The following is a 16110-nucleotide window of genomic DNA, read 5'->3' on the forward strand; positions in this document are numbered from 1 at the left end:
ACATGACTACTGGAAAAACCATAGCTTTGACTAGATGGACCTTTGTTGGCAAAGTAATGTCTCTGCTTTTTAACATGCTGTCTAGGTTGGTCATAGCTTTTCCTCCAAGGGGCAAGTGTCTTTTAATTTCATGGTTGCAGTTGCCATCTGCAGTGATTTTGGAGCCCCCCAAAATAAAGTCTGTCACTGTTTTCACTGTTTCCCCATCTATTTGCCGTGAAGTGATGGGACCGGATGCCATGATCTTAGTTTTCTGAATGTTGAGCTTTAAGCCAATTTTTTCACTCTCCTCTTTCACTTTCATCAGAAGGCTCTTTAGTTCTTCTTTGCTTTCTGCCATAACAGTGGTTTCATCAGCATATCTGAGGTTACTGATATTTCTCCTGGAAATCTTGATTCCAACTTGTGCTTCCTCCAGCCCAGCATTTCTCATGATATACTCTGCATATAAGCTAAATAAGCAGGGTGACAATATACAGCCTTGGTGTACTCCTTTTCATGGAACAAGTCTGTTGTTCCATGTCCTGTTCTAACTGTTGCTTCCTGACCTGCATACAGGTTTCTCAAGAGGCACGTCAGGTGGTCTTGTATTCCCATCTCTTCAAGAATTTTCCAGTTTCTTGTGGTCCACATAGTCAAAGGCTTTGGCATAGTCCATAAAGCAGAAGTAGATGTTTTTCTGGAACTCTCTTGCTTTTTTGATGACCCAGCTGAGGTTGGCAATTTGATCTCTGGTTTCTCTGCATTTTCTAAATCCAGCTTGAACATCTGGAAGTTCACATTTCACGTGCTGTTGAAGCCTGTCTTAGAGAATTTTGAGCATGACTTTACTAGCGTGTGAGATGAGTGCAAGTATTGTTTATATTAGTAAAATATTGCATGATGTTGCATGATGCAAGTGTTGAATGATAAAATAGTTAAATAACTTGCATTTGCTACACATTTCTGTGATATTAAATTTTATGTGAGAATTAAAACATTCATATATGAACAATTTTTAATGATTTAATTATGTAAATATTCTCAATATAATATTATTAAATATCCCAAACTATTGGATTGTAGGATCTCAGGTGACTTATAATTTTCTTTGTATTTTCAGTATTTTTCAAAATTTTTCTAATTGATACACACTATTTTTAAATAACTAAATCAAAAATAAGTATTTTTTAAAGTATTCTCATCTAAAATAGCAAGCATATTGCTAACTGCCCTTGACTCACTCTCTCCCACTTGCCACTAATATATTTATAAGAAATGCTGAAAACCCACATATGGAATCAATAAGAATCTCAGAGAAAATTCTCCAGTCATGTAATGCTGAGTAATAATTAAGAAAACAATGAATTAATATAAAGAGCTCAAATAAAATAGAAATAACTTTTTTACAGCTGGTTCATCATAGATCTGAAATCTAAGGAAGAGAGTAGAAAGGGGAATAATTTCCAGAGATATCCCAGGAGCATGGGATGAGAGCCTAGTGATTAGATTATCATATCCTGGGAGCATGTTATTAGTGGTTGATACTAATAGCATGAGGCAGGATGAGATTAGGCCTGATTTTCCTGAAGTAAGGATAATTGCTTCAAGTCTGGTCCTCAACAGGTAGATGGATAGTGTTGAAGGCTTTAGGTTACTAGTTTTCCAGCTCTTTAAAGCCCAATGAGAAAACAATACTTCAGTAATCAGAAGAAAAAATAATTTTATAGTCATGGTGAAGAGTGAGGGAGATGTGAAAATTGGTTGGGATTGTTAAAAAGAGTTATGGATGTTTAAAATAGTTGCTATATGAAGTAAAGAGAATAGGTGATGATACTATACGTTATAACACTATATGTTATGATACACATACAGTTAAGTTTACTAGGTAAGTTAAAGAACATCTCAGCTTATTTTAGAGCCATATTAATGGATTATGCATTTGACTTAGCATCTGCTCGAAAGAGCATCTGACATTATTGTACATTCCTGTCTCAGATATTTAGTTTAAGTTTACAACTATTCATATGCTGCATCTTTTTTGTTTTTTGTCTCCTGACTATTGATACAAGAGAAAGTCATTGATGTCAAGACAGGCTTCAACATGATATACATACAGTTAAGTTTTCAGTTGGCGCAAAAGTGTCCTATTGCCCAAATTACCTAAGTCCCTTTTCTACTGAGGATCTGAGCTCTTGAAGACTCTAAACCAGAGTTAACTCTTAGTTTCTATTGGCTTATTATCTGTGGCCTTCTTTTTCCAAGGGAAGTAGAAGTCAAGGTCTGTTGGGATGCAGGGAATAAAGAAAGAGGTTTTTTAAAAGCTTTATTTATCTACCTTTGCTGGAGACATAGAGTTGACTTTGCTCAAATGAAGTATACTTCTCTGTAGAAATATTGCTAAAGGTGAAGATCATAAATATCTAGATGCATAAATCCATAGATTATGTGATTTTTCTTTCAGTAATCTGGATATAGTTGCAGAAACTTCGCTTATGGTTGAAGATTTGTTTGTGGGACAGTTGCAACCGAAGTAAAAGGAAATAAGGGAGCTGGGAGTTCTGGTAATAGAGTTGCTAAAGAAACCAACCAGGACATCTCAGACAGGTCACAACAGAAGAACCAGAAAGACTTAGGAGAAAGGCTGTAGGTTTATTGACTACGTAGTGGAAACAAGAGAATGGGCTATAGTAGGGTGCTGTGCCTAAGATTTGGATGTATGAACTAAAGGTTTCTGAGGTAGAAGTGTGAATTACCAGTTAACATCATAATGGAAATGAGAGGCATTTAACAATAAAATCAGCAACAAAATTGGAGTATTTACCATTACTGTTATTATTTAATATTGTTCTGGAAGACTTAAACAATGTATTGAACCATGAAGGAGAGATGACAGCTACAACTGTTGGAAAGGAGAAAATAAGGATATTATTTGAGTATGATATTGTTGTATACCAAAAAAAAAAAAAAAGATAATCCAACAAAAACTGTTAGAGTTAACAATATTAATAAATGAATACATAAATAAAATAGAGTATAGCCAAGTGGCTGAATATAAGAGAAAATGCAAACATCAATGACTTTCTCTTGTATCAATAGTCAGGAGACAAGAAAAAAAAAGATGCAGCATTTGTGTAGTTATAAACTTAAACTAAATATTTGAGGCAGGAATGTACAATAATGTCAGATGCTCTTTTGAGCAGATGCTAAGTCAAATGCATAATCCATTAATATGGCTCTAAAATAAGCTGAGATGTTCTTTAACTTACCTGGTTGTTGTTACCATATTCTTCAAAAGAACTAGAAGTTTTACATGTCCTAAAACTGTTAGTAGCACTCTTTTCTATTTAGGTATTTGTTTCTAGAGTTGCGTATCAAAAGAAATCACTGTACAGTTCAGAAATTTATATTATAAAGTGTTAGGGTCATCTTTTTAAACATAACTGCCACTTGTAATTATCTTCTTACAGTTCCTTTAGAAGGACTAAGAAGTCAGAACCAGTTTGAAGAGATGAGATCAAGTTACATTAGAGAACTCATCAAGGCAATTGGTTTGAGGCAAAAAGGAGTTGTCCCTAGCTCACAGCGTTTCTATCAGCTTACAAAACTTCTTGATAACTTGCATGATGTAAGTATTTTGGTTTTTAGAATATCAGTGATTGTTTTCTGAATTCTATCTATTACTTTAGTGTGAAGTACAAGGTTTACTTCATGTGTGTTCATCAAATTTGTTTGTACTTAGACTTTAAAACAGTACTTGCATCATACCGCTCACAATTTATATTGTGCTTTTTTCATTTTCAGTATAGATCACTGAAATATCCTTTTACTAGCATTTGTGAAATTTGAGAGTCATGTAATGGTTGATAGGAATTGTGATACATATTCCTGAAAATGCTCCAAAATGTTAAGTTAGAAAATATTTTATGTAAACTGGAAAAGCAAAGATAGGGACGTGGAGAATAAGACTCTCATACCATTTTGGGTGGAGTTATAAGTCAGCAACAATGCTGATGGATAATCTAGCAGCGAGTGGTAATAGTTAAAGGTTGCATTCTTTCAAATCCCCACTTTTTAGGGTTTATCTTAAATAATTAGGCAAGTATTTAAGATATGTATGCCTCACTGCTTATACATGAAGGAAAAAAAAAAAAACACCTTAGAAATGCCTAACACCAAACTGGATAAATATATAGGGTTCTGGAAATTACAATTACAATACAATTCTGGAAATTAATCCAGCAATACATCTTAGTCAAGATGTATTGCATACAAACTTTTATCATTACTGTGTTCAGAAACACTAAAATAATAAAGGCATAAAAATCTCTCTGCTCACTAGATCAAATATGAGGCCTCACTGCTGAATGTGAACAGCCAAGAATTATTAGCCATTTAGATAAAAGTCTCTCAAATGTAAGGCAGAGAACAAAATAAACAGAAAAAAAAATGTAACTTGAAGGAAAAAGCTCCAGTGCAGATAATAGAAGAAAGCATCAAAAATTAAAATACTCACAGAAGTAAGAATGATGGTGCATCCATGAAAAAAGACTAGAAAACATTTTAAAAAGAACATTTAGTGAGAAAATACTTTTGGATAATTAAAGGAGGGCATAAATTAAAAATTCAATATAAATATAAAACTCAGAAAATATAAATCTCAGGAAAACTCAGATAAAAGTAACAAAAAAGAAAAAGATATGAAAATGTAGAGAGATAGCAAATTTAGGGGATTAACCCACAGGGCTTCATTTTCTAGTTCGTAGTAATCTCCAAAAGAAAGAGTGGAAAAAATCAAGGAGAGGAAATTGCATAAGTAATCTTAAAAGAAAGATTGCTAGAACTGAAGGATATGAATTTTCTGAGCATAAGAGTATACAGACTCAACCCAAATGAACCAAGGCATATTATTGTAAAATTTAAGCATACCCAGAATAAAGAGGGTATCCTAAAATAGACCAGTGAAAAAAGAAGCAAGTCACATCAAATCATCAGGATTCGGAATGTTGTAGAATTTCTCAACAAAAACACTGGAACCCAGAAAATAATGGAGAATTTTGAAGGAAAGAAAAATCTTCAAAGAATTTTGTACCAGCCAAACCATCAAACAAATATGATGGCATCATGAAAGTATTTTCAGACTTTCAAGGTCTCCTAGACCTTACCTCAAATACAGCCTTTCTCAAGGGCATCTGCAGGATTTCTTACAACAGAACCCTGGCGTAAGCCAAGGGAGTATGAGATTCAACCCAGGAGAGACGCAAAGGGGTGTCCCAGCACAGTAATTAATGCACAGGGTTTCAGGGTACTAGCACCAAGAAAAAAAAAAGTTAGATTTGAGATATTACTAATTGTATGAACATACTGAAGTAAGTTTTTACAATTCTGTCAGAGAATTTGACTATGGCTTTGTGATAAATATAGAAAAAACCAACAAAAAAAGCAGAAAAACATGAGGTGATTACCACTAGCAAAATTAAAGTAACTCGTATAGGAAAGGAAATGTAATCCAGCAAGAAACAATAAAAATTTTTATAATATAAAAGCTAGATATTGATTTAGTCAAACATTGAGATATATCTATCTAGAGAATAGGAAGAAGAGAAAGTATGTGTAGTTGAGGAGATGGGTGTATAATACAAGAAAGCTAAATCCTTATTTAATAGGATCTTAATAATGTAAACTTTGGGAAATATAATTTATTAGAAATACAGAGGTAAATATCAAATGACCCAAACTAAAGTAATTCAAAGTGGCTGCATCTGTGTTTTTGCTCCTGTCGGTCTTGCAGTACTATCTGACTTTCAAAAATATGTGCAAAATATTATTTTGACAGAATTAAAATTAGATTAAAATGATGCTTTCCTGGCAGCGCAGTGGTTAAGACTCTGTGCTGCCAGTGCAGGGGGTGTGGGATTGATCCCTGGTTGGGGAACTAAGATCCCGCATGCAGTATGGTGTGGCCAAAAAAAAGTTAGATTAACATGAATCAGGTTGGGTTGTTTGTATTGACATAGAAGAGTTCGCCTATTGTTATGTGGGAAAAGCTAGATTAAGAAATAGACTATAAAGTAATTTCATTTATGGAAATATATATGCATATATATTATTATTATTATGCATATATATATTATGCATATACTTGAGTATGTGTAAACAGAAAAACTTGAAATATACCAAATGTTCACACTGCTTATCCAATAGGATTACAGAATACTTTCATTTCTTTACATCTTTCTATATATTAGAATGTTTCATCATATTATGTAATATCTTATATATTATTCTGGAAATGGAGGGAGTTTTTTCATTTCGGTAAAAAACAACATCTGAAGCATTTCTATTATTAGAAAAATAAGCTTTGATGTTTACATAGTTTGGAAATGTATTCTTTTCCTTACATGTTTCTTATCCGTTTGTTAAACCAACAGCTTGTCAAGCAACTTCATCTGTACTGCTTGAATACATTTATCCAGTCCCGGGCACTGAGTGTTGAATTTCCAGAAATGATGTCTGAGGTTATTGCTGCACAATTACCCAAGATCTTGGCAGGGATGGTGAAACCTCTTCTCTTTCATAAAAAGTGAATGCCATTTTTATCTTTAAAAAATTAAACTTTGTGCTATGTCTGTTTTTTTGGGGGGGGTCATGATTTATGAGGTCACGAGTTTTTACTGTTTTTCTCTAAGCCTTACATTTATAACGTGTCATACTGTGTAAATTTCAAAGAAAAGTTGTGAGGTTTAATTGTTTTCCTTTATAAAGCATAATTCAGATTTTTAGTGTTTTTGTGAACCCATATTTTCCTTAAGAGTTTGCAAGGTTGAAACAGTACTAAAGTGATTGTTAATGTTAATCTTATCCGTATCATTTCATATCATTCGGGTGACATTTTTATCTTTCACATATAACAAAGCTACTTTAGAGAAAAGAAGAATCTTACACGTAAAAACAAAAAGCTGTTCTATGTTCTTTCTATATAGCTCCTTTTGTCTCCCTGATTATATTTACAAAAATGAAACAAATTGGTATGCAAAATTATAGCTATGTGAGTGTATATACTTTTTTGTGAGAAGGTAATTTATAACCTTAACCATATTTTCCAAAGGGTTTTTGATGCAAAAAATATATAGAAAAAGAGTTTAAAATTCTTAAAATAGATCGATGCTCCTCAAACTAAGAAAACCAGCTTATATGTTAAGACTGTTTCCCAGATCTGAAACACAGATCTCTAAGGAGGTTATTAAGGAAGGAGAGCCATAGTGTTATGACAAGTATATCACGAGTTTTGCAGTTTTCTACTAGCCTTTTGCGGGGGGAATTGTCCTTTAACAAGGCATTCTGAATTGAAATAGGAAGCCAGAAAGTCTGTGGTCTAACTCCACCCGCCACATCTAGGGCATGTGGACAGTCACTTATCCTTACCAAGTCTCTATTATATTTCCTCACCTTTAATAATAACTTTCCTGTAATAATAACTTTCCTGTAGAATGTTCCTTTTGGTCAGAGCTTGTTACTCACTTTTCACATCAAAGAAGAAAGGGATGAAGGGTAGGTGGGGGGAAAAAAAAGAAGGGAGGGGAAAAAAGAGATAAGTATTACTCTATTGAGTGGGCATAGTGGACAAATCACAGTTAAAATGTTTTCAGTGTCTCTGATCCAGTCTAAGAGATATTTTAGGAAACATTAAATACTGGCTTAAAATAATATAACCAATAACTAGAAAACACACAATTCACATTGTTATATGAGCTGAAAATATCCCTTTGGAGACACGTGAGTTTTTTCCTGAGGTATCACTGGACACCTAGATGTCACTATTTTAAACAGGTCTATGTAAAAAAAAATAGGTGTCACTGTTTTTTTAAATAGACCTATTTAAAAAAAAATACACACACACACACATATAAAACAGGAAGAAACACTGGTAAAAACAAAAACCAATCATTTTTTCTTCTAAATAAAATAATTTGTACCAATTTTAGGCGTATATATAATTTTTAACAGTTCAGAGAAACTAGTAGACATAATTCTTTTTTGAAATTTCTTTAAAATTGGACATTCCCTTATAAATAAAGCATACTACTTTATGCAGATTAATAGTTACTAATGAGAAAAATAAAAAAAAAACTTTGAAAACAATATAGGAAACATTTACTAAAGCATCTGATTTCTTAATGCATTTTTAAATTACCCATTCCCTTAAACTGATAGATACTTAAAGTTTACCAAGGGGCAATAACATAGAATCATCAATTAATGAATAATAATACAACCCCCAAAACAAGATAAAGTGATTTCATCTGACCAAAAAAGCTTGGCAGATCATAATGTTACCATAACTCTTTCTTGCCAATAACTTCTTCCATTTTCAAAATGAATTAGATATAGAGCAGCTGTAAACAGTGAATCTTCATAAGGCATTTGAAATAGGGATTAAAACAATTTCTAACCAGGACCCATGGCTTGAGTTCTTTAGGTCCATGTCCCAAACAGGTAATAAACAAATTTCATAAAGCTTGGTTATAATGTTCAATAAGAGTTTAAACCAAGAATTTCAAATAGTCTTAACGTTAGTAAAAAAAGGTCTCTTCCTTAGTGTGTCTGTCTACATGTCTTTTTCAGTGAATACGTGTGTGTTCTGATGCAATGCTGACTGCTATCTAGTCTTTCAAAGTCTTAAACACACAGACTCATTCTCTCTCCATTCTCCAGGCCAAAGTTATTTTCCTAAAATGGATCTAATTTTGCCATTTCCTCACTGGAAAATACTCACTGACTTCCAGTCACCCACTGCAGTGTTTCTCAACTATATATAGCTGCACATTACAGTCTGAAAGAGTTAATCGCTCAACTGTCTGACTCTTTGTGACCCCTGGACTGTAGCCCACCAGGCTCCTCTGTCCATGGAATTCTCCAGGCACAAATACCAAAGTGGGTAGCCATTCCCTTCTCCAGGGGATCTTTCCACCCCAAGGATCAAACCCAGGTCTCCCACAATGCAGGCAGATTCTTTACTGTCTGATCTACCAGGGAAGCCCACTACAATCTCTAGGAGAGCTTGTTACAAATATCCTTTCCTAGGATCCATCTTCAAAAATTGTGTTTTAATTGGTCCACTCTTCTTATCAATGCAGTGACATAGGAGTCACTCTGAAATGATGTTCAAACATCGGTTCCTGTAACTTGACTCTCTTTATCCTCCCCTGTCATACATTCACCTTTTATTCCAATCACACAAATCTTTAGGGTCAGTCTTCTGCCTTTATTTCCCCCTTTTGATACCAGTCCTGTCTCAGCTCAAGGCTCAGCAAAACATCACTTCTGTCGTATCTTCCCTGCATCTTCCAGAGAGTGACTTTTTTTCTCCTAAGGTTCCGCAGATTTTGTGCAGTTCTGGATTACAATAGTGCATTATTCTATATTCTTACTCTACTACTAGTCTGAGAGCCGCTTTGATATAGGACAGTCACGTTCCTTGTCGGGGAGTTGAATGACATGCTCTCTGGGTTTGGTATTACAATGAATCCCATGTGGGTTTGTTGCATCAGGATGTGTTTCCGTGTGCATGACTTGATCACTTTCTCTTCCCATGGCCCCTAACTTCAACTCTTTAAATATTCCACCTTTTCTTTCCTGCTTTGTGAGTTTTCTCCTTGTACTGACTATAACATAGAAAATATAAGTACATTTTTCATTTAGTAAGAACACACTTTATGCTCCCTGTTCTAAATTTTAAAACAGAATGGAGTATTATTTCCCTCCCTAAGAAAAATTCCACAAATATAAGAAAATTTGTTTCTTAAGAAAATGTAAGTAGCTCTAAATTGTATTCTAAATACAATTGAGGTTTGTATTAAAAACCTCAGTATACAAAATTTTCTCATCTCTGATTTCATTCAATAAATATTTATTGAGTGCCTGTTATAGCACAAGAAAATGAAGGTGTCTAAATCCTAGGATTTAATATTTCAAGCTAAGGTTTAAAAAAGTTAAAGCTTTTGAAAAAGAACATGACATAACCAAATGGAAGATATGTAGCCTCTAAATCTTTTCCTCTACAAATTTCTGCTTATTAATGTCTCTGTTCTGATGTAGTCGCATAACTTTTATCTTAATTTTATAGGTCATGTGCTTTCTGGAGGCTCTAAAGTGAAATTAAATCACATGAAGAAGGTTGTATATCAGACAGTACTTGAAGGACACTGAAATAGATGATTGAGTTAATAAAAATATTTCCCTGAAAAAGGTTTGAGAAGCCCTTTGGGTCTGAAGCAATTATACCTCCAGTGTCAGCTGTTATATAACAATTGCGTTTTTATTTTTAAAATGGCACTTTTAAATTAGGCAGTACTATCATTTTTCATATTTCACATTAAAATAATTAGTTGCTGCGCAGATAATATGCAAATATGGTAGGTAGTATGTTTTCTCCAATAGCCATACCCTGTCAGCCTGTAAATTCTAAACAGCTACAGTGGATAGCGAGTACTGTGTAGAGAGCTGATCTAGACCCACTCTCCCTTTCTCTGCTGTTTAATACCTCTGAGCAAGTCTGATTAAAATTGCCTGTGCCAATTGTTTTGTGATTAATAGAAATGAAAATGAATACACAAGTGTTCAGAAATAGTAACTGCTATTTTTATGTTTTCTTTAAGCCATAGTTCGAGTTATGATTTTATCAGATTAATCTGGTATATTTTATAGTGAAACCAAGGAATCTAGAAAATGAAGTTGCTTTATTGCTACCTCTGTGTGCATATGAATATTTAAAATATTTGATTTGAAATTAGAGTTCAAAGTATTCAGTTAATTTCTTCCTCTGAAAAAAATATAGTCTTTTGAGTTTGTGGCCTGCTTTATCAAAAATCTAAAGAGCCAGTTCCATTCATTATAATACAAAGAATAAAGGTACTGATATTGACCTTTTTAAAAAAGTATTTCTTTAAAATATAGAGAGGTTGACTAAAACACAGGCATTCCAAAAATCTATGCTATATAGTTCATGCTCAGATTATTTTTACTGTGGTAATAATTCTGCATAAAAGAACAATGGGTCTGGAAATTATAATGAAGTCATCAGCTCCCTAAAAATCATTCCTGTCCTTAAGGGTATGTTATAAAATTCCCAGAAGAGATCTTCATGTCTGCTTTGATCTTGCATTGTTTTGGTAAGAAAGCTATTAAATTTCTAGAGTTTTTACTGTGAATACCTGAGCAATTTCTCTCATGTACATGTACTCTTTGCATACCAGATTTCAGAATAGAATACCAGTTCTTTTAAATATTCATATAATCTCCAGCAATGGTGTATAAGTACTTAAAAGAACATATTTTTTCAATTTTAAAGCTATTTTATTTTTATACTTAAGAACTCATCAACCATGTCTCCAGTGATAAAGTTAGGGTAACTACCAGTTGGATATGGGGAATTTTTCAGCTCTTAAATTTTGCAGGAAATATATAGCCAGAAAATCTCACAGGTTTGCCAAGTCCTAAATTGCTTATCCACACTAGACTAAGCCATGTAATGATTTTGATGAAGATAATATTGCTTGATTTCTGTGGTTTCACTATGTTTTCCCTACTCAAAGTTTAGTGAAAAAGACAGTCTCTATCTCTCAACCTTGCATACATTATCTATTTAATATACCATTATTCCACACTCTCTGGTCCTTATCAAATTATCAAATTTCACAAGTTGAACAAAAAGCAGTAAAATAAATGACTGCTTGCTTCATATTATGGATGAATAATATGAATACCAATCCAGGTATTCATATTGATCTATGGATTGATCTATGTCCATATGAGTCCAGAATGTGAACTGGGTCTAGATAACTGCGTTCAGGTTGGCTCACATTCCCATTTAAACTCAGGAAAAGTCCTTACAGACCATCAGTTACTTGGGGCCAATAAAACCTGTACATCCAGGGTTAGGCATGAAATAGTATGGCCTTAAAAACGTGAAAGAAAAGAGGCTAAGTGTAGTTTTCTTTAATAATTTGTCCTCTCTACCATTAGACAAGATTTGAGAATTTAGGGAAGGGGGCATTGGTGATAAGTTAAAGGGCAGTAGTTCATAGTTGTTGTTCTGCCGCTAACTCATGTCTGACTCTTTGTGACTCCATGCTGTCCTCCACTGTCTCCAGAGTTTGCTCAAATTCATGTCCATTGAGTCAGCAGTGCTATCTAACCATCTCATCCTCTGCTGTCCTCTTTTCCTTCTGCCTTCAGTCTTTCCCAGCATCAGGGTCTTTCCCAGTGAGTCAGCTCTTCACATCAGGTGGCCAAAGTATTGGAGCTTCAGCCTCAGTCCTTCCAATGAATATTCAGGGTTGATTTCCTTTAGGATTGAGTGATTTGTTCTCCTGTTCATAGTGGCAGTGATTTAACACATACGTTACCTAAATATCCTATGGCCCAAGCAAAGACAATCTCAGAGGGCTCTGCTCCTCTTCTTGGAGTTGATCGCGTTCCAAGGCAGCGCTCCGGGCACTTGCCTGGAGGCTGCGCCCGGGCTTGTCCATGGCCCTGTGCAGCTGTGGAGCTTGGGAGAGTGTTACAGGACTGCTGGATTAGCCCCAAAATGTCAACCTCATTTTCAATTTACTGGCTCTTGTTGCTTTATGTCATGCTGACCTTACATGAGTTTGTTTGCTTTCTTTCTACTCGCGGAGAGATGGGAAGGCATTACTTTAAGCTTTTGAAAGCTAAAGCTGGTTGAAAGCTTTAACTGACAAAAGACTTACAGAGAAATGTGAATTAAGCAGCTAAGAAAGCTTACCCTCTCCATTGCTTTAAAGAAAATTAAATTATTAACTGCAGTGCGACATCAGTATCATGGTCAACATTTAGATATATATGAGCAAACTATTTAAATGATATTGTAATCTTTTGAAATTGCTCTTAATACATCAAATCTTAATATATCCAATTTAGCAAGCATAACTTTTTCTAAATGAAACCTACTTAAAATGTTTTCCTCTTGTCAGTTACATATAAAGCTTAACACCTCTTTCTATGAAATCTACTTACCTGTGAGAGGTTTTTGTTGTTGTTATGAATTATTTATAGAAAGCAGTTGTTTAAAACTTTTGCCATTAAACTTTTACGAACCCCCACCCTCAGAAAGCTAGATTTTTAAGTATCTCCCCACCAAACTGTATTCCTATTAAGAAATAATTGTTTTGTTTTCTTCACATTTTTTATTCAAAGACATATCAATTAGAGTTGCTGAGTAGCATAACAATCATATCCACACTAATTTAATGGGTTTTGTGCAACTTTCATTAGGTAAATGAAAAAATGTTTTTAAAATATGTAATAGAAAAATAATCAATGGGCATCTATCATTGCTTTCTCTAAGAGCTTTAAAAGTCATGAGAAACATCAGAAGTTTTATGTAAAGTTAATATAATCATACCATATTCACATCAAAACAGAGATATGCAGCTCTGCTTATTCCCTATAGACTAAGAATAGTATCCAACATTTACTTAAAATGGTGAGTCCTGTATTTGATATAACTGAGGGTAGAAAGAGATTTTTCAAGTGGCAGTCTTTAGACCTCATCATTGTAACCAATTTAGTTTCTTCTTATGAACTGAGTACAATGTGCATTTTCACTTTTTCTGATACATGTACATCCACAAGAAAAGTCAGGACATAGAGTTTTTTTTTAAGTTTTTCATGTTGAAATTTGGGATAAAAACAAGAAAAATATAAAAATTCTTCATATTTTGCAAGGAGTAAATACAACTTACAGAAGTGAAATGGAGAAGTACTGTAAACAGTAGCTTTTCCCCTTTATTATTGAGTGAACAATTATGCTGATGATACAAAACATGATTATCTACAATGATAACAATGGTAAATGCTAGAAAAATAATCACATACTCTCCAATCATATAAAGTATAAATATGCCGAGAAGCTTACTTTTTGCTTTTTAATAAAGATGCCCATTTTCTAACTTGAGGATAAATAGTTTAGAAAAAAATCACTGATCTTTAAGTTTCTGTTTAGCTACCAGTTAGGTGTCAACATGTAAAAAGCAGGGAGAGAAAAAGGAGAGGGGAGAAAGAGACAGGGAGAGAGACAAGAAAGGGGGAAAGAAAGAGAAAGGGAGCAGAAAAGGAAGAATGAAGGAGGGACTACAAGAAAGAAGGAAGGAAGGGGGAGGAAGGAAAAAGTTAGGAACAAATTATCCATTTCAACTCTGAAACTAAAATTTTATTAATAGTTTACATTAATATAAAGTAACTGACCCTCAGTTATCTATGTTAATATAAAGAAGAAAAAAGCTCTGAAATAAAAAACAAAAAAATTGTGGGTTTTTTTTTTTTTTTTGCAAAGTTGAAAAGTCTTACTTTAGGAGTCAGTTTTTAAATTTATCTTATTTAGGAATCATTTTGTTCTTCACCAACCAGTTACAAACATTACTGTGTTACATGTCAGTTATTCTACCATAATGTGGAGATAAGTAATGAATAAAATACATTAGACAGCAATCCTACCTTCTCTGAGTCTACAGTTGGATGGGGACTAGACTCAGGTAAATAGATAGTTACGATGTTGTGTACTGAATGTCATGGTAGAGAAAGTACAAGGAGCCATCGGAGCACATGAGGGGCACCTAGGCTGCATTTAAGAGTGGACAAAGGCATCTTGATAAAAGGTTTCTCAGTCGTGATCTAAAAGTGGTTTAATAATTAGTTGAGCATGCAGAATTAACAAACGCTCAAGGCAGGAAGGGAAGAGTGTTCCAGCCAGGAGGTAACGGCACAGGCACAGACCTGATGGTGAGAGGACGGGTGGGGGCTGATGATGAGGCGGAAGAAAACCAGGTCCAGGAAATTAATGGTCTTGTAACCATGTTCAATTGTGCAGTCTTGATGCCTGTTTAAACAGGAGAGCAGCAGAATTCAGATTGGTGTATAAGAAAGCTCACCCTCACTGCCATCTGGAGAACAGAATTGGAGATAGAGAGAACATTTGTTAGGAAGTTGCAGTATTCTAGTGGAAAATAGTGGCCATAAACATAAGAGTTGGAGGTGATCTTTCCTCCTCCCTAGTTTTCCAGAGATTAAAAAAAAAAAGAATCGACAGAGTTTATGGAAATAGGTAAAATATGCCGTATACACTGTCAAACATAGGTCAGATGCCTGTTCTGTCACTGCTGAAATTTCAAATTTTTCATTAAAAAAGATGATAAAAAACTAAGAAATTTAGTATACCAAATTCTAGAATCTTATCAAACAATCTCTACCCCTCTACTAATATCCTCACCTTTGCACATCTATTAAATCTCAAGATCCTGGATTTTGCACAAAGGTAAGAACTAGAACAGCTTAAGAATCAGCAAATGGGAAAAGAAAGGGAAACTAAGCTGTATTCAGCTAAAAAAAAATTAAGACATCTTTTGTATAGATCCTTCTTCAGATGCTGTTATTCAGTATAATTGCAAAATAGTACATACAAAAATGCTTGGTTCTCTGCAAGGAGTCTTGACTTCTTGATGATGTCTTATTCATGAAGACTTCTTCGTGATGCCTTCACAGACGGAGTGGAGTCGAGGAAGGAGGGCTGGTGAGTGAGAGAGTGGGGAACGAACTTGGCACATGGAAATAGCCTATCTGTGGCTTTTCGTTTCACAGAGCCTTATTTTGAATTATCTCCCCCAGTTTCCATCCAGTGCTGTTCTTCCTTTTCCCTTCCACTAACCCATGACAACTGGGAAAAGGAAGACACTTACGTGGGGGCAGTGGCGATGGGAAGGGGTCTTCTTTCTCCTGGACCTCAGTGGCCTCGCCCGTCCCTCACCACGCCTGCTCATCAGAACCCACTGCTGTCGCCTCTTGTTTAAGACACCGGCTCATAATCGCATCTGTTCTCTTTTGTCCAGGATGCAGGGGGCTGTGACCTCTTTGTGACTTGTCTGATTTTGTCTGATTGTCTGACTTGTCTGATTTTGAAAGAATCTTCCATTCCTTCCTGGCTCAGCACATCCTTCTGAGGCCTAGCTGCTTTCCCCATCTGGCTTCTGTGTGTGGTCACCTTTTCTGCAAAGCCCCCACCCAGCCGGCACCATGTTGAATCCATGCTTTCCTGAGATGTTTGCAGACTTTATA

At 34.7% G+C, this 16110-nt stretch overlaps 1 protein-coding gene across 1 annotated transcript in view; it reads left to right on the forward strand.

Moving 5' to 3' along the window:
• PGR (progesterone receptor) overlaps positions 1-8892 on the forward strand; it is a 118065-nt gene extending 109173 nt beyond the window's left edge. The window contains exons 9-10 of the mRNA XM_010848231.1: positions 3450-3607; positions 6411-8892. Of these exons, the coding sequence (XP_010846533.1) occupies positions 3450-3607; positions 6411-6566 (314 nt within the window). The 3' untranslated portion in view covers positions 6567-8892. The remainder of the gene's footprint in view (positions 1-3449; positions 3608-6410) is intronic.
• Positions 8893-16110: the final 7218 nt, after the last annotated feature.

This window comes from Bison bison, unplaced genomic scaffold, assembly GCF_000754665.1.
Source record: "Bison bison bison isolate TAMUID 2011002044 unplaced genomic scaffold, Bison_UMD1.0 scf7180017864262, whole genome shotgun sequence".
Lineage (NCBI taxonomy): Eukaryota > Metazoa > Chordata > Mammalia > Artiodactyla > Bovidae > Bison > Bison bison.